The 25,515-nt window shown below is 37.5% G+C and overlaps 1 protein-coding gene across 1 annotated transcript; it reads right to left on the bottom strand.

Moving 5' to 3' along the window:
• Positions 1-19,530: 19,530 nt before the first annotated feature.
• LOC130723941 (uncharacterized) lies at positions 19,531-20,628 on the bottom strand. The gene has a single exon (XM_057575088.1). The coding sequence runs from the start codon at positions 20,305-20,307 to the stop codon at positions 19,780-19,782; it is 528 nt and encodes a 175-aa protein (XP_057431071.1). The 5' UTR covers positions 20,308-20,628; the 3' UTR covers positions 19,531-19,779.
• Positions 20,629-25,515: the final 4,887 nt, after the last annotated feature.

Here is a 25,515-nt window from a genome sequence, read left to right as displayed (position 1 = left end):
TCACAACTTTCACTTTTCTATCTAGCTGTCTTTCCACCTCATTAATGAATGTCTCAAGGACATTCACTGATTGAGACTTTTCATGCAGCTGATACATATAACAATAACGTGAGAAGTCATCAATAAAGAGAATGAAATACTTTTCTCCACCCCAAGATGGAACATCAAAAGGACCACAGATATCAGTGTGTATCAACTCAAGGAGTTGACTACTTCTTGTAGCCGGGTTCTTTGATATATGTTTGGTTTGCTTGCCTTTAATGCAATCCACACATATATCCAAGTCAGCAAAATCCAATTGAGGCAACATTTCACTTTTCATTAACCTCATCATCCTTTCTTTGGATATGTGACCTAATCTTTTATGCCACAAGAAAGCAGAGCATTCATTACGTGCAGTACATTTAACACTACTATTGTGCTCAACATTAAACAGGGATTCAACAAAATTAACATCAAGATTGAAACGGTATAAACCATCCAACAAAGTACCAGAACCATAATAGTACGCAAGTTTATACAAAGAAAAACCACCATGTCCAATCTTAAAATCAAAACCTAAGCGATCCAACTTTCCTACTGAAACAAGATTTCTAGCACATCCAGGAACATATAGACACTTTTCTAGATCTAACTGATGACCAGTGTCCAAGATCAATCTGTAAGTCCCAATTCCTTCAATTCGTGCTTTCATCCTGTTTCCCATGTACAGAAACTTTTCAGTTCCTCTTATGGGCTGGATCGAAAGGAATCCCTGCATAATATGTGACACATGAGTAGTTGCACCAGAATCCAACCACCAGGTATTGTTAGGTACTTCAATAAGGTTTGATTCGAAACTAATTGAAACATAAAATGTACCTTTCTTTTCGAACCAAGCCTTTCTTTTCGGACAATCTTTCTTGAAGTGTCCAGCCTTCTTACAGAAGTAGCACACATGCTCCTTATGGATTCGGCCCTCTTTAACCTTTAAGGCTTTGTCCTTCTTCTGTTCCTTTTTACCTGGTTTAGCCTTGCTGCTACTAGCTCCATCATGAGTCGTGAGATGAATGGAGTGGTCTTTCTCTTTCTTTAATCTCCCTTCCTCCTGAATCAACATGGCCTTAATTTCCTGAAAGTTCCATTTTTCCTTAATGGTGTTGTAGTTCACCTGGAACTGGCCAAACTCAGAAGGAAGTGAGTTAATAATAAACTTCACGAGAAAAGACTCACTTACATCCATACCCATGGACTTCAGCTTTGCTGCCAGATTTGCCATGCTAGTCACATGATCATGAATGGGTTGAGACCAATCAAACCTTTTGGTCGTCAACTCACTCATTAGAGTTCCCACAATGGACTTGTCAGTTATGTCTGATTGTGAGTACTCCTTAACTTTTGCCATAAATTCCCTTGCATTGTCTGTTTTGGGCATGGATGGCTTAACATTTTCAGCCATTGTCATTCTCATCAAGTTCAAACACAGCCTGTTAGACCTTACCCAAGCCTCATAATAAGACTTGTCATCATCTGTACTGGTCTCAGTAATGGCTGCAGGCTTTTCGTCTGTAACTATTGCTAGGTCTAAATCCATATAACCCAGTTGAAACTGAATCTGTTCCGACCAATCAGCATAGTTAAGACCATTGAACTTGATCACACCAGTGACCCCAGCAGACAAAGAAGTCATAGCTGCAAAACATTGATAAGCTTACACATTAATGCTTTGAGTAACTTAAATGGATTCAAACAAATAACTTTACCTATGCATTTAAGCTCATCTTTGGATGTAACTTAAATTCATAACTTCAAACAATAATGATGCTATTAAAACTACTTTAATAGACAAATAATTAACATGTTTATAAATCTTTAGGTATATAAACACATTTTTCAAGTATGTCAATTCTTTCTTTAATGCCATACATTATAAGTAATGGTCCACCTTTGGGTGACACAAATATTTCTTATAATGATAAGCCATCATAAGCCCCTTACATCTTTTCATAGCATCAAAACCATGGGCTGTAAATTGCAACCATACATTATGAAATTAAATAAACACATTTGATCACTTTGATGATACAAATCCTTCATATATTTAATTTCATAATTTATACCTTACAAGCAATTATCTTTTCTGCAAAATTTGTCTAAATAATGCGGAAGCTATGACTTTCAGAAGGCAAATTTTGCAATGATCCATATACAGTAAAAATTTCTCTCACTAGTCAAAACTTTTAATAGAACCGCATGTCAATATCCCACATAAAAGCCATCGAATGTTACTGTTAACGCATTCATAATATCAATTTCCTTCAATATTATATATGACATTATACCATACATACAGGCCCGTAATGCTTCAATGAATTGTTTAATTTCAATACATATATTGGGTATAGCCATGCATAATTACGAGAACAAAAACTTTCTGCCATTGAAAAAACAGTTTAGGCCAGATACAATCAATTGGCACAAGGCGGCGGAAGCAAAATACTATAATTGAACCCATAATTTTTTTTTTTGAATTCTAAAATTAGGGTTCATAAAAATTGGAGAAACACCTTTCATGGAGAATCATACAATTTTCAACTAAGGCTCTGATACCAATTGTAAGCAAATTTTATCTACTCTAGGGTTTTCAACTTACAGAAAACCTAAGCCAGGATCTTTAATTCATATGATTCTCACTAACTTTAAAGGGAGGAGATAACTAACCTTGATTCATGCCAGAATCCATGAAGAAATCCTTAAGCTCTCTGAATCATTTTCTCTCCTCTTTGCCTTCCACTTTCAGTCCTTCTCTGATGGATGAGAAGAGAAGCAGAATACGTTACTTTGAGAACTGCTCAGTAAACCCTTTATTGTAGGTTGGTTATTGTAACCACCCACTATCTTTTAATTTTCTGAAGGAAGAGGAGAGGGAATTCAAAATTGAATTTTGAAACCCCCAACTAACTTTAATTGCTTTAATATCCTAATGACCATCACATTGAGGATCTTTTCATAAAATTAGTTCTATAAGTTACATGGGCCACATTAATTATTAAAATAATTTAACAAACTGCACCTTCCTTGGTCTACCACGTCGCCGACGAGTCTCCACAGTCACTGCTTCCACACCCCTTAGTTGCTCTTCTTGTAAATCAATATCCCGCTGCACCGCTAGCTCCAATTCCTCAGAGTCTGTGTTCCATTCGTTTTCCCAATTAAAACCAGTGTCCACCGTCTCTGGCACCACCCGAACAGAGTCCTTTGATGTTACAATATGTTGTTGATTCGGTTCAGGACCCAACTCAATGGCAAACTTGCTTATACCACGTTGCAAAATTTGATCCCACCATACCTTGATGACCCCTTCCTCCCAGCTGACAAGGCATTTGGTTATATGAAATTTTGACCACCCCAACAAGTAGTCAAAAATCTTCTCATAACTCACCAGGGTCCCCACGTCAACACCCACCACTTCAAAATCTATATTTGAAAATTCTTTAACTTCCATGATTTCCTCTTTGCTATACCCAGAAGCTACCAAATCTTGGATTTGATTTAAAATATAATTATCCCTGATTTCCTCCTTTCCAAACATAACACCTCCATCATCGCACAATGATTGCTGCCTTATCAATTTTGATTGATAACCACCAGCAGCTATGACTTCTCCATTGGTTTCAGAATTGATATCCTTAAATGTAGATAATCCCCTGATTTCCTCCAAGACACACCCCACGTGCAATAATTCCTGCACCGGAGCCTCCAATTCAAATTTGAATTCCTGCTTTTTCTCCACCTGCCAACTATTCTTCCCCAGATTTCGCTCCTGCGTTACATTCAAATGACTTTCCCGACTAACGGCTAGAACATCCACACCGGCGTCCGCCGTCACCGGAGAGTTGTCATAATCCTCCTGTTGTGCCCCACCCTCCTCGTCACTCACCTCCGAATCACTCGACCACCCCCCTGCTGCAGTCACAGGAGCACGCACCCGCCCCAAACCCATGTTGGGAACCTCTGGAATCATGAACACCTTATGCAAAGCGTTGTCCACCTGAACACAGATTTCTTTGCCACACAACCAAGGTTTCTCAACCTGTAACAAGACTCTGGCCACGTCGAAACGACAATTATCCCTTGTAACATCATCCAAACAAATCAGACGACCCAACCTTGCCGTAATCGCTTCGAAGAACTCGTACCGCCACACCTTCACTTGTACGTTAAAAAGCTTCACCCAAACCAAATGAAGTGAAGCACACGTCCCTGGCGAACACGGCTCCACCGACGAAAACAATTGCTGCAAAAACTCCAAACCCTCTCGCAAAATCACCGTCAATTCCTCCTGGGACTCAAACTCCAGAATAACCGCTCGAGAATCCAAAGGTTTTACACGGATCAAACCTAAGCCAGAGTTTGCTACAAAGTCTTGAACCACTTCAAGCGTATACACGTCACGAAGAGTACCAATAGCCATACGTCCCAGCCTAATAACGTCCTCCTTAGAAGAACGAAAGACCACAGGACCTCGGCTATTGACCTCCTCCTTCCTCTTATCCTTGACATGCCACTCCAAGCGTTTACTAGGATCTTGACTCGTCGGAATAGACTTAGGCCTCCAATGCTTCATAACTCTGGTGCTCCCACCTTTCATTGAGCGATGATAACGTGCCTTGTTCACCGCCAGAAAGGAATGCTGAACCACAGCCCCATCCAACCCCTCAACAGCAGCAGTAGCATCTGCTGCATACCGAAACCTTGCAAACCCAAACCGAGACCTGCGCCCCTGCCTTCTACTCCGCTGTAGGAAAACTCCCTCTACCTTTCCATACTTGAGCACCACCTGCTTCAAGCTCTGATATGTTACTTCATCCCCTATGCCATCAATAAAAATCGTATGCCCCTCCCTTTGATCATGAGAGCTTGACCTGCCCTCCTGGTCACCTCGCCGGCGGAAAGCCCTAGCAGAGGATTCCGGCGACATCTCCTCTCAGTCAAAATATTTTTTTTTATAAGCAAAAGTAAAATATTAATTATTAAGTTTATTTAAAATATTTAAATTACGGAAAAAAATGTTAAATAATAAGTGTTTAATGTCATGAAATAAGTTTTGATATCATTTTTTATACTTTTTATCTCGAAAGTCATTCACTATGACATGTCAAGACTAAGAAGAATAAATTAATTTTAACTTTTTGAATTATAATAAGTGATAACTTAAATAGCCTTTGAAAAAAAATTGTCTAAAATATTATCTTATCAATTTAGTTTTTTCAACTTATTTGGTTTGCGAATGTTTTCTCACATCCGATAGTCATGAGACTAATCCTTGAGGTTCTACGACCACAATGAAGATGGTCTTGTTATGAGGAAAATTATCATTAAAAGCGTAGAGATTATGAAAATTGTTTAAACCGCCTGAAGAGGTTCAGGTACCTGTGATTATTGATACAAAGAGATCTCAATCGATTATATCTCTACAAGTTTAAACAAGGAACCAAGAACTTGAAAAATTGTCGACAAATGAAGTAGCGCTCAATATTATAAGTGCGAGAATATCGAATCCATATAAAAGGGTGTGGTTGGCCAACATATAAAGAAGCAATTCATTTGCAAAAATATAAGAGTCTTTGGACTTAAAGTCTATACCCCAAAGATGTTAAAGGATATTGCATAATTGTTTGGTTCTGAATTGGTCATTGATTGACAAAATGGAAAATGCTTTTAACCTGTTCCGGTTTCATTGTCCAAATTTGAATATGAGAAATTCTACATCGGATATTCATCCATCACCTTGCAGACAACACAAGGCTAAAAAAGGATACATCAAGGGAGATATAACAAAGCACATATCACCGAAGCTCTTTTTCACTCATGATCTACAAAAGAATGGTGACATAGACATCCAACAAATTCGTTCAAGTGATAATTTTTATGAAGGCTCTTCCAACTACAACATTTGAGAAGCTTGTGCAAAATATCGGAGTTCGTCGGCTGAAAGATTTCAATTAATATGCATTGTACTCTTTTTTCCTTAACCGTGTTTTTTTCCCATTGGGTTTTTATGGTAAGGTTTTTAATGAGGCAATGTACAAAGACGAACTATAGAATGATGTACTCTTTTTCCTTCACTAGGTTTTTTATCCCACTGGGTTTTTCTTAGTAAGGTTTTTAATGAGGCACGTTCTTAAGGGATGATCATCTAGGGGGAGTGTTGTAAATAGATGACCATATGAGCCAATGGACCAAGCCCATATGTCTTTGTCTCCCTAATGCTATAAATAAGAGGATGATGCACCAAGTATCACACACCCCATTCCATACAATTTTACTTGTCTCACACTTGCTACTCTCTTCTCCTCTCTCCCTTTCACTAATTTCAAAACACACATCTCTTTCTCTTTTTCTCCACCTCATTTTCACTTATTATAGAATGTGTGAATTTAATAACTATACTTTTTTATCTCTCTAAATATGGGTGTAATTGAGGTACAATACATGTCGTCTACACACAATTTCATCTTCCCAGTATCCTCTAATTACCATTATATTATTTTTCTTATCCACCAGTATATTTCATCCAGCATGCTAGAATAATAAACACAACCCCAACTGTTATAATTTCTCTTTTTTTTTTTTACATCGAAAAATTAGTTGTTAAAGTTTCACAAAGAGCCATTTATCCTATTACCTTTATTGAATATTAAGTTTATCCTATTACCTTTTGCTTTACTAGAAGCAACAAACGTTGCTCAAAGGTAACCAGTGGAAAAATAATATATTTAAGAAAATAGCGTGATATTCATTACTCTAACTCTAATAAAAAAAAAAAGGGATTTAATCAACAAAATGGGGAGGAAGAGGTTCTGCTAAAGTTGATTCTCTTATAACCGTAGATATTTTGGCATCTATATCGGCATAATATGATATCCGTAAAAAAAAAACAAAATGAGGAGGAATAGGTTTTTTTTTGGGTCAAAGGATACGTCCTTTATTTCCCATTAATTTGGGCTTCTTGGCCTATATCCTGTTACGAGAAAAAAAAATATTAGTCAGATATAATACGGTTGGGATATTGAACAAAAACACATACAGTTGGGATTCCCTGGTCCACTTTTTAAATATAAAAAACCAATTTTTTTTTCTTTTTTTTTTGTTAAAGTGAGGGGTCTAGCCCCAGGAAAAAGAAAGGCTAAGGCGGGAACTGCCTAGCAACAGGGTTTTTAGCTGCTTCTAAGTCTTGAAGCAGGCGCTGGTGACACTCTCCAAAAGGATGCTCAAAAGTGTGTGAACCGAAGGGCATGACGAGACCCACTTTGGCCAGATAATCCGCCAAAGAATTGGCTTCCCGATTAATTGCTGAACCACAATGGCTCCGTGAGCTGCTTACATCGTGCGAGCATCCAAAATAATAGAGCTGTATTGGTGAGTCGAGATGTCCTGGCCATCAAAGAGGTTAACCACTTCTAGGCAATCACTCTCGATAATAACCTGGGAGAAGTCTAGACTAATAACCAAATTCATGGCCTTCTGAAGCGCGATAAGCTCAACAAGGAATGCAGAGTTTGTGCCAAAGGTGTCAAAGTTGCAGCTAAATCCCAACTGCCAAGCTCCCGATGCGTCTCGAATAGCTCCACCGCAACTGGCTAGATTGTTGGAAGTAAGTGCCCCATCCACGTTGAGTTTGACCCACCCTGGAGGAGGACAAGACCAATTTTTTAACTTTTTCAACAATGATATATACACACCTCATTTTTTAAACACTTCATTTCCACTCATTTTTATTTCTATCTCTCTCTTCTTATCATCTATCAAATCTCATACTTTCTCTCTCTTACTTTTTCTTTTATTTCTATCTCTCTCATCCTCCACTTCTCTCCACCTCATCTTAGAGGTGTGAACATAAGATTATTCTTTTTCACGAGTACTTAATGAGTCCGAGACTTGTTGTCATATCTTTTTTTGGTACATTGGAAAGATAAATTACACTCTCTAGGAACTGAACCCTTGACCTCCCCACCCTAACCTATATGCCCCTACCTCTTACCACTTGAGCTATTATTCAGGAATACTCGTAGTCATTTCTACGTGCAACATAAAAATAATTAAAATATATATAATAATTTTTCTAATGTAATTTATAGGCTTAAATACTCTTTTGGTACTTGAAATTGCAAAGGGAATCAAACTTGGTCCTTGTAGAATTTTTTCATCAAATTGGGTCCCTAAAAATATTTTTTTAATCTAATTGGGTCCAAAGTGTGTCTGGGTCTGATGTGGCTTGTTTTTAATCCCGGTTAGCTTTTTCACGTGGCTTTTTTTTTAAATATAATTATTTATTATTTTTTTAATTCCAACTCATAATTTTAAGCCAAAATTAAACCCAAAATTATTTGTGAGAGTGAGAAGAACTATATTTCTGGGTTTGAGAATGTTGGCAGCAGGTTTCTTCTTGGAAGGAGAGAAAAAAGGTTGAATCATATCGTAAACAAATGAAGAAAAAGATGAAAGTTAACGAAGAATCTGAGTTAAAACAAAAAAACCTCATCTTCTTCCTCTTTCTTTCGGAAAGTCTCCATCTCCTCTAAATTGCAAAATCCACCATCACCATTAAAAATCCCAGCATCCTCATCATCTTCTTCTTCCAATCACAATTTCCCTTCATCTTTTATTTCTTTTTTTTTTCCACCCACCACTTCCACTAATCATACTCCTATTCCTTTCTTTCTTCTTCCATCAGAACAACCCTAAACCAAAAAAACCAAGAAAAAATATTTCATTCCTTGACCTTTTGCTGGATCTGTTAGGAAAATGTTTTCTTTCCTCATTTTCTCCATTTCCTGGTTCATGTTTAATCCCTCATCTTCTTGTCCCTTTTATGTTTCTTCCATCTCCCCTCAATCCCTCAATGAACGCAAGCTCTAATTTTTTCCCTGCAACACCTGAATCATTCTTCTTTTTTTGCGATTGAACCTAGGAAAAGATGCCAAGAAGAAGAAATAGCAGAGGCAAGGGTTTGTTCGTAGATCCAAAGCTCACGGTTTAAAAATAAGTGCTTTTTGAGGTTAAAAATCGAAACTTTTAATGCAAAGGTGGGTTCTGGAGTTTGCGGTGGAAGGTGCAAGGCATGGTGGTGGTCCACAGTCTCTCGATCTCGCTTCGCTGTCTCTCGTGCCGCGCCGCCCCATCTTTCCCTCCGTCTCGATCTCGATGCTTCTCTATCAAGGGTGTTCTCTATCTCTCTCGATCTCTTTCCCTGGATCCCTCCTTCTCCTTCCCCTGTTATTTTTTTTGGGCTCAGTAGAAAGGGTGACGGTTGTGGTGGTGGAGGTAGTTGTTGCTGTCGGTGTTCACAAAGGTTGTAAGGTTGTTGTGTTTATGGGTTTGGCGTAAAGGTTGGAGATGCAAGGGAGAGGGAAAGGTTGGAGTTATTAGTTTTTTTCAAAAATTGACTAATTAGGTTTTTCATTAATTATGAGTTGGAATTAAAAGTATATATATATATTAAAAAAAAACCACGTGGAAAAGCTGACTAGATTAAAATTAAGCCACATCATATCGAGAAACACTTTGGACTGAATTAGATTAAAAAAATATTTTAGGGACCCAATTTGATGCGAAATTTTTACAAGATCAGTTTGATTCCCTTTATAATTTCAGGGACCAAAAGAGTATTTAAGCCTAATTTATACTATAGAATTTAAAATGAAATAGTTAGATCAAATATCTAATATTTAGATGTATCATTTTAAGTCAATACACTTTTTTTTACATCAAAAAGATAAATTCACTCGCCATGTTATTTGTTCTTACACGACACTTAACGCTCCGATCAAGGGTAGGTGACCTAGGGTTTAGCGTCGTTGACACAATGAATATAGAACAATCAGAACCTGTCTCATTCGATGGGGGGTCTAGCCTTTTATAGTGGGGCTAGACCCAAAACCCTAATCTATTACAAATGGGCATCTTCCTAAGCATATTGGGTTGTGTCAAGTACAAGTCCAAAGACCCTAGACGAATGACCTGCCACAAGTACGTGACACATGACACTAGTCAGGAAATTAGGACCCGTCAATAAGAGAGGACTCGCCAATAAGAGTGGACCTGCCATGTCGAGCGTCGGGACCAGTCCACATGCCTGCAAGGTCGCGCCGATATGAGTGAACCCGCCATGTCGAGTGTCGGGACCAGTCCACATGCTCGCAAGACGTCAAGTCCTTAGTCACTAGGACGAAGCGCGTCTAACTTGATAAGCTCAGTCCCGATCCCCTGAGGGCGGGTCCAGTCCATATGCCCGCAAGACGTCAAGTCCTTGGCGCTCAAGGACGAAGTGCATCTTTGACATCCTGTGAAAGCTTGGTCCCGACACCCTAGGGGCGAGACCGGCCCACATGCCCGCAATATGTCGAGTCCTTGGTGCTCAGGGACGAAAGGCGTCTTGACTCGAAGATGACAAATGATGAAGATGACATCTAAGATGGATTCACCACCTAAATTTGACTCGTCGGAGATGGTCGCGCCGAACATGGAGACGTCACTGCATTATTGTTACAAAAAGAGAGAGAAAACTTTGTTATAATCAACAGCCATACTTTATCAATAACAAAGCCAACTTGTTTGGCGAATGGCGTTACGCGAATGGAGCATTGAACTCCATGTGTTTGAAATTTGTGACGGGTGTCGCGTGAGTGGCACTTAGCTAGCTTACGTGTTGACATTTGTGATCACAATTGCAACGAAAGTTAAGCGAGTTCTCGCGTCTAATAAGTGTCAATTTTACCTAACTTTGATAAGAAATATAAGCACTTATCTTAAGTAATTCATGAGAAATCCTTATTAGTTCCTCTCATCTTGATTGGAGTTTGTTAATTGATTGAGAATTAAGCTCAAATGTGTTTTATGATTGATTATATTCTCAAATTATGGTGTAGGGTTTAAGTTCTCAAGGAAAAAGGCATATTTTCATGAGACTTAGAGAATTTTTGGATCATCAGGGTGCCCAGCGCTTGTCAGTAGCCGCCCAGCACCTATGGCGGTTTCAGAAAACCAACCTTGAAGAAACTGGGCGCGCAGCGCCCATAAAGGGTCGCCCAGCACTCTGCACAGATGAAAAATCATTATAAAAGGGTTAACTTGGACCAGAACTGAAACTCATCACTTAGAAATTCAGAGAAACACTTGAGAGACAAAGAGAGAGGCTTAGGAGGCTAGAGAAGAAGCTCCAGAGGTCGGATTCGGCGGCAAGACATCGCGACGGTTTCGGTTCTTCTCATTCTTCTTCTCTATTTGTAAAGTTATCCATGAAAATTAATATCTAATCTCTCTTTTGTTGGGATTTGATGTAGTTGTATGATACTTATGCTCTCTATGTGATTCTCTTCAATATAAAGCATGTTTCTAGTTGTTGATTTAGTGGTTTTCTCTTGATCTTCATGCTATATCTTAGATTGATCACCTATGGTATTTTATTTGATTCGACTTGTGAGCGGAATTGACAACGTTTGAGTCCGAACTAGAGTTAATCACCTAGTAATCCTAATTGCTAGACATAGAGTTAGGTTTGTTAGTCACTAAACACCCAAACTTCATGATAACTTTCTTTCTTAATCATGTGAGACATCAATGTTTAGGATTAGAGAGTTATTGCTATCCACTCATGCGAGACATCGATGACGTAGGGTTGAACTGGTGTAGATGAATCATATGCTTGAACATGTTATGTATTTGAATCATTAGAATGCAAAAAGTTCAAACAATGAAATCTAATCCCAGCAAATTCTCATACCTGTTGTTTCTCCATCATTTTATTTGTTTTCCTATTTACTTTCATGTATAAACAATCAAACTCTTGTGAATCCATCATTTGAGTTTGTGAACTATTGAACGACATAAGTATTATTACATCTCCCTGTGGATACGACAAAACCCTTTACTATACTACAATTGAGTCTTGAGAGATTCAAACGTAAAGTGGTAAAATAGTCTTTCAACAGCGTCTCATGTGCGATCTCGTCGAAAAACATATTATTTTCCAAACAGCGTGTGTTCCTTATCTTGACATTTTACCAACGTAAGCTTCACATGTTTAAGACTTTATCGTATGTCGAGTAAGTGGAATTTATCCAACTTACAACAGCGTGTGCTCTTTATCTTGACATTTTGCCAACGTTAGCATCACGTGTTAAGACTTTGTCATGTGTCGAGCAAGTGAAATTTATCCAACTTACAACAACGTGTGCTCTTTACCCTGACATTTTGCCAACGTTAGCATCACGTGTTAAGACCTTGTCATATGTCGAGTAAGTGGAATTTATCCAGCTTACAACAACGTGTGCTCTTTATCCTGACATTTTGCCAACGTTAGCATCACGTGTTTAAGACTTTGTCGTATGTCGAGTTAGTGGAGTTTATCCATCCTACTACCATGTGCGTTCTTTGTCTTGACATTTTGTCAACGTTAACATCACATGTTCAATAACTTGTCGTGTATCATATTTATAAAAATGGTAATTTCACTCGAATGGAGATAACATTCAGCAACAATAGCCAATCCTTAGAATATCTTAATTTCAAAAACCACTTGCATGTTAACCTAAGGGACAATAGTCAAAATTGGGTGCCTCGTTAAAAACTTCCCACGTGGAAGAAAAGTGTAACGCCCCAATTTCATAACGGAGGAATCACGTAAGAAACCTATCAAAGTCTAAGGACTAAGTTGAAATCCTAAAGAAAACATGATATATATTTTTTTTGAAAACAATCTAAACATAGTTGAAAACGTTACATAGCCATAATTAAACAACCCATTCCCGACACATAGTAATAGTAACTTACAAGGACATAAGTAGGGTTCCAAAATAAGTATGCACACTTAAACAGTGGCTAAGACAGGGTTCAAGTAAAAGAGTTTTCAAAGGTTGAAGAAGACTCAAAGCATAAACTACTAAAAGAAAATCAAACAGCTCCTTCCATCTTTGCTCCGCCGCTTACTTTCCCTCCTCCATCTTGATCATAGCTAAGCATCGTCGGAAAGCTCTTCATCGCCTAATAGTGTTAAGCGCCCAAACAACAAGTAGCAAACAGAAAGGGTTAACTTCATGCAATTACCACATATAAAAGAGAAAAGCATGTTATTCAAAATTATTTGCATGTCATGATAAATAAACTAGCAACTTAATTCATACCACAAATGGATAAGCTAACAATATAATCCAAGATAGATATCAATAGAAGCAACAACATAGAATTAAACCAGATATAACAAAATCAACAACATATCATTAAATCAGACATAAACAGAATCAACAACTTAACAACGTAAATTAAACTCAGATATCAACCAAATCAACAGAAACAAATATCATTGCCCTAAATGCGGCTATATGCTGCTACCAAAATTGATCGATCAGTAGTGCCTCGCAAGATGGGACAGAGCGAGGAACGGACTCCCATGAACTATCACTAAATAGTGCCCATGAAAGACGGGACAGACGGAGAACGGACTCCCCAAAATGCCACTTAATAACGCCCATGAAGGACCTGACAATCGTGTGGAAAGAAAACCACTACACTGCCACTTAAGTTTCAGCCCTATATGCCAAAATCAATCAACAACTTCCAAACCAATAGTCAAGTAAGAGTAACCACATGTCATACATAATATCAACAAACATAAGACAATTCATTAAGCAAGGAATAATGGCCTAAGCCCCAGAAAACGGAGACGCACGTCTCTATTGTTCAACAATGGCTGAAGCCTCAGAAAACATTTGGCGAAGCCTCAGAAACAGTCAACATAAGCAAAGATACAACATAACAAAACATAACAATATTTCAATCAATTTCCAATCAAATTAAACACCTTCATCTCAAACGCATGCAGTGCGATTTAAACATGCAAGACTCAAAGACACTCTAAAACTGAGTTACCCTTACCTTCGTGAGTAGAAGTAGTGCATAGACGTTGCGAACCTAAAACACAGAATTACAGTCTCATCAACACAAGCTCCACAAGAATCAATCAATCTAAGAACACTAATCGAAACCGGAAAGAAATCTTTTAAAACTTCAGAGTTCACATTAAGGCACGAATGGACAGCGGAGACTTTATTCGCTAAAACGCGCATAACTTGAGCTACATAACTCGGAATGACACGAAACCAAAGCCAAAATTTCGACAACAGAGAGAGCTACGCTATGGACCAAGCCATACAAACCCGAAAATTATTTTTAGGCACGGTATAGCCCCAACAAAGAATAGGGTTTCCCGAACTTTTCTTCGATCTAAATTAATTCCTAGGTATTCTTAGGTGATATCTAGGGTAAAACAATGCTCGGAAAAATTTTAAAAATTGCTATGCTACTAGGTGCTTTTGGGTCCAAACTTTAAGCTCAAAACTCAAAGTTAAAATCTTTGAAAACAAATTTGACAGGGTCGTAGATCGGGGTGTTTATAACAACTAATTCTAAAGGCACTAAGCAAGATCAAGACTTTTTGAATCAAAAAGTAAATTCACAGAGAAAATGGGTTTCGGGATTTAAAACTCAGATCTACGGCGACTCGGTGCAAATCCGAACAAACCGACAACGATTATAGCATGTTGGGTTAGTGGGAAAGATAGTTGAAAAGAAAAATCAAAACTATCAGACATTTTGACATTTTGCTCCAAACTTTGAGCACAGAAAGACATGAGAAAACCCAACAGAAAGAAGAAACAGAAGTAAAATCAGACATAGGGATGGCAATTTAACCCGAACCCGTGGGTACCCGTCCGAACCCGACCCGATTTGACTGATAAAACCCGAGTTGACTGGGTATGGGTTCGGGTTCGGGTAAAACCCGATTTAAAAAATAGGGTTCGGGTTCGGGTCTGGGATGTTCACTACCCATACCCGAACCCTACCCGAACACATGTATTTACTAAATTACCCCCTGTATATATAATAGTATTAGTAGAGCTAGCCAGGTAGGGTTATTCTTCATTCCCTCTCACTCTTTCAACCCTGAATTAGAAGTTCATTGACGGCACCCCTCTTCATCGCTCTCTCTTCATCCTCTTCTCTCACCTTATCCCCTATCATTCTCTCATTATCAACCTGGGCGGCGACAGTTGCAGCACTTGATCTTGGTCCTCTTCCGCTGAATCCCCCAATAGTTGAGGGTTTCGAAGAAGGGGCGAATCTTGTCTTCTTTCTCGAAAGTGAACTTGGTGGAATCGACGGCGGAGAAGGAAACAGAGTCTTTGTTGCCGGCTTCGAAGTAGAAGTCCGGTGGGAAGGCGTAGGCGGGGTTGAGATTCAGGTCGGTGCCGCATTCCGTGCAGCTGTAGTCATCCTTCACCGTGTTCCTCACCCTTCTCTGCTGAGTCGCTTCCTGTTTCGTCGCCAACGTCCTCGGCTTCTGACTCGCTTGGAAATTCAGGTAACAATTGTAACGTGATTAAGGTTAGAGGGTTCCACAATTGTAATCACTGCTCAATTTTAACGTTGTTTACTGTGATTTTTCAGTATGATTGTGTTTTCTTATTCCTGACACTGCATTCTAGGTTCTGATTTGCGTTTTGAACTTTTTTTTTAGTGAAACCCAGAAATTAAAATCAAAACTCTGCATCTGATTGTACACCTAACGATTTATAGATGAATCAAGCCAAGATCTGAATTTTGTGGGTCATGTCTATTCATTTTGTCAAGTCATTTTGATTCTGAAATATAAGCTGAAGGGAGAAGTGATTTTATAATGCTTAATCAAAGTAACACTTTGTGATATTTTTCGTCCATGTCAACCGATGACAGAAATTATGCAAACTTCCAAAGTTATAAACTAATTTCAAAGATTATGACTTTTGTTCTCTTAAGTTTGATGTATGCTTTAATTTGAAAGGTTATGACTCTTGTTGAATGGTGAATTCACTGATTGAGAAAAAAGATAGAAAACTCTTCTGTTGCTAACACTTACAAATTTTATCTTAATAGCAATATGCAAATATTTCAACAATTGCATAAAACAGGTGTTTTTTGTACATTCGAGTCGGGTTTGGGCAAGAATAAATAAACATTGTGGGTTTCGGGTTCGGGTAGGGTTTACCCGAAACCCGATAGGGTCGGAAATGGGCATTCATTTTCTTCACCCGACATTTTCGGGTAGGGTTCGGGTTCGGGTTTTCCTTTTCGGGTTCGGGTATGGGAGATGCAAAACCCGCACCCGACCCTACCCGTTGCCATCCCTAATCAGACATCCTTACCTCTGCACCTACGCGTAGCTTCTGAAATCAGGACGATCGGGCAAGAATGGAAAAAGCTCTGCTCCTCTCTCTTTCTCTCTCTAGCTCTCGATCAAATGGGGAAGAAATGAGAAAATTTTCTCATTTTTTCCCTTTTTATAGGTGGGGGGAAAATCCGAAAAATCGAGATTTCGTGGTTCCGGTCGTGTTGGTACTTTCATCTGCTGATAAAAATTGAGTATTCAGCGACAGAATGTCGAAACTCAAATCGAGGTTCATTTAATTGAGGAAAACATCTCAAAGACGGTGTGGGTCGATTTACGCCGAAAAACTACTTTTTGCAGCCGACGTTAGATGAGGAAACTTCCTTCTGAAGAAATATCACAAACGTCGAAAGGAATGAGACATTGCGGATGGAAACTTCGTTAGAAGCTCCGAATAGAAAAACTTTTCATTCGGGTTATTAATTAAAGTCCCCGAGAAGTTAAAGTCTAGCTTCGGCGGACTTCCTGGAAGCGAAACCTAACAAGCGTACAGTCCAGGGTTTCGTATCGGAAAGCTAGTCATGGGAAAAATACTCAGAGGTTCTTATTCTCTCTTAAATTCTAAAATTCTATTAAAAAGTGATCTAGGAGCGGATATAGCCTTTTTCGCACACTTTCGACCTTAGTCGGGTGCGAATATGGCTCGTGCTATCAATCAAAATGACTGTAGTGTCATCCTTAAACATATTGTGAACTTTCGTCTTCATAACATTAGTCAAAACGTCAAACACAAGTCAAGTTCCACTCACGCTTACACAGAGTCCTATGCGTGAGCTGGAAATTAATTAATTATTTAATTCTAAAATCATGGTCTTACAAAAAGAGTGCACCGCTTGTTGTTGTCCCGTCACTTGAATCCGTCGCGTTTCTTCTTTTTTCGGTTATCCTCTTCTTCCAAGATGTAGCTCGTAGCACGTGCCCGAATTTCCACCATAGAGCTTGTTGGGTGTCGTGTCAGGTTCCCGTTAAGGGATCCTTCTGGCAATCCGTTTTTTAAGGCAGCCACACATACAGCTGGGACAGAATCCTCCACACGTATTGATACTTCGTTGAATCGCGACATATAACTCTTTATGGACTCGTTCTCCCGCTGGATCACCGTCAACAAGGTCGCGATCGTCGCCTGCTCAGATCTGCTGGCGGAGAACTGCGATAAGAACTTCGTCGAGAACTCCGTGAAATCTGCTACGGATCCAGCAGGTAGAGTGGTGAACCATGTCATACCTGATTTCCTGAAGGTGGAGGGCAGGAGCTTGCACTTGACGGCGTCAGTGATTCCAGCGATGACCATCCGAGTGTTAAAATAAACCAGATACTCCTTCGGATCAGTACCGCCTGAGTACGGCTCCAGGACCAAAGTCTTCAGATGCCTCGACGTCGGCGATGGCCTCAGCAAAGGGTTGGAAGTTGACCACCGTCGCCTCTATTCTCCGATCAGATCCCTGATGGTCAGATCTGTCGCGTGTCAACTCCGTCACTTGGGCCTGTAGCGCCTCGTTAGCTCTCTGCATACCTTCCATTCTATCCAAAATCTCCTGAAGATCAGGGTTACGCCCCATATTTTCCGCCATCGACGGATGCTCCTGACGCTCCATCGTTAACCTCGCTGCTAACGCCGCTCTGGTAAAACCTGTCAGCTCTCACTCTGGTAGGGCTGATGAGAGTCGTCTCGGGCCCCACGGTGGGCGCCAAAAAGTGTTCTTACACGACACTTAACGCTCCGATCAAGGGTAGGTGACCAAGGGTTTAGCGTTGTTGACACAATGAATATAGAACAATCAGAACCTGTCTCATTCGATGGGGGGTCTAGCCTTTTATAGTAGGGCTAGACCCAAAACCCTAATCTATTACACATGTGCCTCTTCCTAAGAATATTGGGCCGTGTCAAGTACAAGTCCAAAGACCCTGGACGAATGACCTGCCACGAGTACGTGACACATGACTCTAGTCAGGAAATTAGGACCCGTCAATAAGAGAGGACTCGCCAATAAGAGTGGACCCGCCAATAAGAGTGGACCCACCATGTTGAGCGTCGGGACCAGTCCACATGCTTGCAAGGTCTCGCCGACATAAGTGGACCCGCCATTTCGAGTGTCGGGACCAGTCCATTATTGTACTATGCACAGTACTGCGATCTCCACCATATCAAACTCCTACAAGAGTAAGATTCATCGGATCAACATGGGTTTGAAATCCTGCTTAAACAACAAATGCTTCAAAGCAGTGGTACTGCTTTACATATGCAAAGTACTTACCACACTGGCGAGTGCAATTGTTGTTTAAGCAGGATTGTTGTACCAAAAAGAGTAATTTCTTGGAGCCTACCACATAAGACTTGAACCTTACATATGCAAAGTAACACTTAACTCTCTCTCTCTCTCTCTCTCTCTCTCTCTCTCTCTCTCTCTCTCTCTCTCTCTCTCTCTCTCTCTCTCTCTCTCTCTCTCTCTCTCTCTCTCTCTCTCTCTCTCAACACCCACAACTATATAACTAGAATCGTACATAATTTTAAAAGGAAGAGTTCAATCAGGTGTAACAATTAAAGGATCTCTTACAAGACTCTTCTTGAGTACATTTAAAGCATTCAAGAAAGCTTCATAACTTAGAGAAGTCTCACATTGGTTAGTTTGGCTTGGTAAAAAGGGGAGGAGTCTAAACCTATATATAAGATCTCAAGCTTTTTATTTTAACACACCATGTACCAGCACTGGAAAACACCTTAAGCTTATATTTGTGTTTCTCTTTTATTGTACTCTTATTTTAGAGAGTCGAGATGAGATGTAATTTAAATATTTACTTTGGGGAGTGTGAGTTTATTGGAGAAAGTGGTAGTTGAGAGTGAAATATATATATTGTAATAACTAGTTTTATTCTGTAGTTGACGGTTTTGACAACAGTTGTAATTTTTCTCCGGTTTTAAAATTTTCTACTGTGTTGTTGATTGTGTTTCCATTTTTTTTCTTGTTATTTCACAACTATTTAAAACAAAGTGTTTCTTATGTATATGTTCAACTCATGTACAATGTAATGTATATATATTTTAAGCAACATAAGTATAAATGTTAAAATAAAATTATCTGGACTCAAATAATACTAAAATATATGTTAAGTAATGGGTGGTTTAGGTACACAATTTGATTAAAACATTTATAATCATAAGAGTTTATTGATAAGTTAGATTAAAAAACTTACTGAAAATGAAAATAAGTCAACAAAAAAATTTATTCATAACCTTAACCGCTTATGAAAATGAATTTAAAAAAATTTATAGATATAATTCTCTCAAACACTTAGATTATTAGCACTTATGCCGGTTAACTAGAATAGAAAATCAAAGTAAGGATTAATGAATAGTTGCCCCACAGAACAAACATATGTTTCCAAAATCCAAACACAATTAACCACTAATTTTCACAGATATACTTCTACAAGATGTAGAAAAACATACAGAACAAAAATTAGACTAAGTAACTAATTAGAATACCCTACACCATGGTTTCCAGAGATTTTGCAGCTGCACTTTCTTCATGATACTGCTAACTGTTCCCAAAAGGATAGCACCCTCTAAACCCATTCGAACGTTTATGCTTCAAAGGGGCTGAAGAAGAGGGAGATCTTGACCCTGAAAACGAGGGTGATGATGAAAACGGCAACGACCATGAAGACGATGAAGACGAAACTGAAGAATCCGGCGACCACGACGACGATGGCGACACAAGAGACTTCCTTGACCCTGCAAATCTCATCAAAACGCTTGAAATAGCACTCGCTCTTGAGTTTCTTCGATTCACGCCGGACTTAGAATTTGAATAATATGAAGGTGGAGGAGTTAGAGGAGGCAGAGAGGTTTCTGACAAAGGGTGCTTTGGTGTTCCTGGTTGCTCCTCCCAGAGAAAAGGAACCGCCGCAACTGATTTCTCTCCATAATAGAACACCCTTGAAGATGAGTTAGCTGAAGAGGTTTCTTTAGACATTAGCCTAGAGAAGAATCTACTATCCTGCTTTATTCTGAAGGACATTTCAGCAGAGTGGTGGTGGTGATGATTGGAACTATCATTGACCATTTTGGATTGAAATGTTGTAGGAGTATCTCTCTGTCTCTCTCTAGCTAGGTTAATCTAAGATCTAAATGCCTCAAGATCCCGAAATGGAATGAAAAAATAAACAGCTGTGTAGACTCTGTTCTCTAGAAGATTGCTGTGTAGGCTACCAGCATTAGTTCTGGTTGCTTAGAACTGACTCCTTGAGGTATAAATAGAAAGCGTTCACATTAATTAATTTGCATCAATAAAGAAAGAGAATTGTTATATACTCTTTAATATATAAAGAAAGTATTCAATATGAAAAATAAATGCAGATAATATATTGAAGAGTTTAAATAAAAAATTCAATGCAATTCTTCCTCTTGCGAACAGGTTTGAAGTTTAACTTTCACTTACTTATAATTTAAGCGTTCGAACCCCTTTCATCTAATAAAATCTCAGTTGGTGGTCAAACTTCCACAAAGAGATTCCCAAGTGCTCATGGGTCATGCATGCTGGCATAACGCGAAGTCGATTGGGGTAGAAGTCGCATGCAGACTCAAGAGTGAGTCTTTGTCAGTTTACCCAGCATATCGATCACTAGTGCCGTGTACGGTGGTGCGGAAATGTTTTTTATCCGGTCTACCATTTTATCCTCCAAAAAGGAGGATTTAAAAATCAGTTCTTATACATAGACCCCGGGCTACCGTACGTACAATTGACATATGAGTTTCTGGCAACTCTAGACCACCACAACTCGTGAAGTTATTAAAAAATGTGAACATGCATATTCGACAGTCACATTTGCAGTCCTTAACTGCTAGAAATGTGTATGTCTAAAGTATGGCTAACATTGTACATATACAGGAATAATTTATGTTTAAAAATAAGGTTAATTGTACATTTGGTCCTTGAGCTATCATGATTGCGTGTTTCAACTCCTTCATGTTTTAATCGAGTGATTTTACCCTCTAAATTTCTAATTTGTAAAAATTGGATAAGTTTGTCAATTTGTCATCCAAATTAGACTTAATTTTCCTATCTTGATCTCGTTAATGACATGTACATACCTTCTAAGTTGGTCTTTGTCTCTCTATCTATTGCACAACCACTTCCAAGCTTGAATCATTTGAGAATCGAGGACCTGAGGGCGAGATCAGAGAGAATTGTAGATCGGGAAGGACAATCGAAGATTCGACGATGGGATTGGAAAGAATTGAAGAATAGGAAAGAGAATTGAAAGATCTGGAGGAGAATCGAGAAATTATTTTCATAAATTTCTTTCTGGAGGAGAACTGAACATAAGGGGGGATATATATATATATATATATATATATATATATATATATATATAGAGAGAGAGAGAGAGAGAGAGAGATAGACATTAGGCTATTATGACGACGACCAGGCAAAGCGGCACGACTCAATGGTGGCTGCAACAAGGTGATAGAACATGGTGCTACGACATTAGTTGGGACCTGGGTTTGGTTATTATCTCACTTATCTTTCTTCCTCTATCTATTTGTATTGGGTTGAAGTACCTCTTGTACTTCATTTCAATATATTCATTTGGTTTATAAAAAAAAATCTCACTTATCTTTCTTCTTTAATTTTCACTCTCATTCTTGTTATTCTAGTTAGTGCGTGCTTTGGACAATGAACACAAATATTGACCTTTTGATTAAACAATTTACCTCAGATTTGGTTTGTGTGGTTTTTTAGGTTTCTGATTTTTTACAACCTCCCCAATTTCTGGGTTCCTTATATGATTTATGGGTTCCTTGTCAGTGATGGTTCCTCCTTTTTATCCATAGGAGGAGGTCTTGATTTTTTCATAGAAGATGGAGCAGTAATGCTTGCGGGTTTTGTTAGTGAAGGTGAAGATGAAGCACATAGAAAATTGTTGTTCTTGATGGATTGTTGATCGATTAAAGAAAATGGCTTCAAGAAAAATACGCAATAATCTTAACTCTGTTAGAACTTGTCAATAGAAATCTTTCACTATTATTATCTAAAAAAAAGAAGGCTTATAAAAAAAAATCTAAAAAAAAGAAATCTTTCACTATTGAGCAGTACTCCAAATGTAAAAGAAAAATAGTGTATTAAATTTATGAAATAATCTAAACAAAATAATTAATTTATAATCTATGCATTATCTCTCACAGCTGTATTGATAAATGTGAACAGATAGAGGATGGAGCAGCTAATCAGCTATGATAAAGTAAAGTGTCGACTTTATTCAAAACGGGTTTTTTTAGAAACTGGACCAATTAAATTGTCATGAAATTTAATGCCTGAAACATGGCTGATAAAGGAGAATAAAACTGAATCCAATGGGTAGCTGCACAATTATTTTTTGAAGCATCTCGACCACCGATTAAGAGATTGACGTGTATTTTGTGGGGGGCCGGGGCGTAGAGACAACATTTGTAAATCACTGATTACAAATATTTGTCGAGTTGGGGGGTAATTTTTCCAACAGGAGGAATGGTAATTTTTTGGTAGAAAAAATTTTAGAAAGAAGAGAAAAGTATACTAGACTGTAGAGGAGGACAACAGTAACATGCTGGGAGCCACACAATCTTAATGATGATAGACCATAAATTGAGATTTTACCGTATTTATAGACTTCAAACTCCAAATATAAAAATTAAACCCACAACATATAATGATTTGTGGGAATCCATGTTTGCTGGGGAAGTATAATTTGTCAATCTGGCGGTGAACACTAATAAATGAAAACATGTTGTGGTCCATAACTTTTTATTCGTATTGGCAACAGGGAAGTAAAAATTTGTACTCGTAAATTTTGTACCTAGTGAAACAAATTGTCCTCTTCTTTAAGCCCAAGCAAAATTCATGTCTACCCTTGCAATTTTATAGAAATGTAATTATTTATCTTTCTTTTATCTAAAAAATTAAATTTTTGATATTATAATTTGGTATCATAATCTTTATTACTAATTGGTGTATTACTAATTACTAATTTACTATTGCACTCAATTCTTCTCATAAAAAGTTAAATTTTAGTACATACAAAATAGATGAGTCTATACATTATTAACAAGTTTAAATCTTAAGTAAGATTTTACATAAATGATGTGTTAGAAATATAATTAAACATTTCTCATTTAATTAGTTTAGCTTTTGGGGCAATAATTGTCATCAACTGGTTTTCAAACTATCATAGTTTTTGTTTTAATCCATGAGCAATACTCCCTCCATTCCTATTTGAAGAAATTTTTTTGTTCCTATTTAGCTGTCCACTTAGCATTTCAAGAGAGCATTAAATGATGTTTTTACATATAATGCCCTTAACAGAACAATAAATGAGGAGAGATAACACACACTTTAAAGGGTAAATTAGGAAAATAATCCTCAATCCTCACTTTTTTCTAAAAATCAACAAAATTAATTACACCCTTAATATGTGTGCCTCCACCCAAAGTTGACAGTTAAATAGGAACGAAGGGAGTAAAAAGAAATAGACGGGTGAGAAATTAAACCTACATTAAGATAATGAACTTGGATGCTAACAACTCAATCTCATTAAAATGCAGCAAGAAACAAATTAAATACGAGTCTATTAATTACATGGTGAGGCATCATGATAGAGCCACTTCATACAGTGTACAACCGAAAAGGGTAATTGCAATTAAATGTCATCCGGTTTTTATTACACGTTTTGCATAATTAAGTTCTTAGATATGATGATTTGAACCCACCCCCTCAACTAACTTTAAATTTAAAGCTAAACTTAATTAGTGTGGTCTTGTAATTAATACAATCTATCCAACATCAACCTCCTTATTTATTAGAGATATCATTTTTTTTTTGAAACAGAGATATCATTTTTGACCTGTAAAAGCTTTACACGTTGGCCCGCTAAAATATAAATGTTAATGTGTATTACTCCATCCGGTCCTATTTATAAGCAACAAAAAAAAATTCACATAGTTTAAGAAATGTAGTTAAACTAGATAAAATGCATTAAATTTATCTTGAATTAAAATAAACTTCCAAAATTACCCTTTATTATTAGTATTGGAAAGTGGGAAAGAGAGAGAATAATTAATGAGACACATTTTACAAGTTAGAATTAATAAGGACATCATTGGAAAAAAAATAATTAATATAGCTCAAACTTTCATTTGGTTCTTATAAAAAGGACCAAGATTTTTCTTCTCTTTCATGCTTATAAATAGGACCGGAGGGAGTAATTAGTATCATATCCCATTATGATACTATAAACTTTTGTATTTTTCATTTTTCCTTCTATTTTTTCTTGTATTGGGTTGAAGTACGTACTCTTTATACTTATTTTCAATATATTTCTTGCTTATAAAAAAAAATCATAATCCAATTAGGATTTAATATTTGTATACCATCAGTGTAATTTTTTTTTATCACAGACACCTAATAATTTTTTGCCACATTCGTTTGGCCTTCAAACGTGAACAATGTATAGGCTCATCTATCATGTGTTAATATTTTACCTTTGATTGGAAGAATTGGGGCATCAATGAACCTTTTATTAGAAAAATTGATGACGATAATGATCGAACTTTGGACCGCTTAATTATAGAAGCTCTGATTGTTAAGAATAGAATTGATTAAAACATGCCAATATACAAAGCAACATATTCAGATCATTAACGGTAGAAGCAAAAGAAAGATCATGTTACATACCATTGCGAGAAATTAATGTCACGGATCTATTTTCTCCTTTGCTATTCCAAACCCTTAATCACCCAAACTCAATGATATTTATTTTTCTAAATAGAAGATCAGATTAGAGAACCCAAAACAAAGAACAATATATAGTTTTATTTAGAGTTTTGTCCATCACAAAACTCTTTTTTTTTTTGAAAATCAACACAAAAACTCATTAAACATGACGCAAGTTATGAAAGAGCTGGTACCTTGATTCCCTCAACTTACTTAGTAGGTTGAACATAAACCTTAACATGGACCACATTCAGAATTTGTTTTTACCTTAATAAAATATTAAATATATCAAAATTTTTAATCTTAATTTAAACTTAATCGGTTAGTATAAATAAAACTAACACTCATATCATGTCAATAACTAATTATCACAAAAGTTTAATATGTTAGGTAAATGACACATAAATAATATTATATCTTATTTCTTAAAATTAGCTCATATCACATTAACCAACGATTCATTCCTTCAATGCTACATATCTGATTTTCCTTAAGAAAGGTTTTGTGAATGTAAAAAATAGT

The sequence above is a fragment of the Lotus japonicus genome, chromosome 6 (genome assembly GCF_012489685.1).
Source record: "Lotus japonicus ecotype B-129 chromosome 6, LjGifu_v1.2".
NCBI lineage: Eukaryota > Viridiplantae > Streptophyta > Magnoliopsida > Fabales > Fabaceae > Lotus > Lotus japonicus.
Note: the sequence above shows the minus strand (reverse complement) of the source record. Positions and strands in the feature narration are given on the sequence as shown.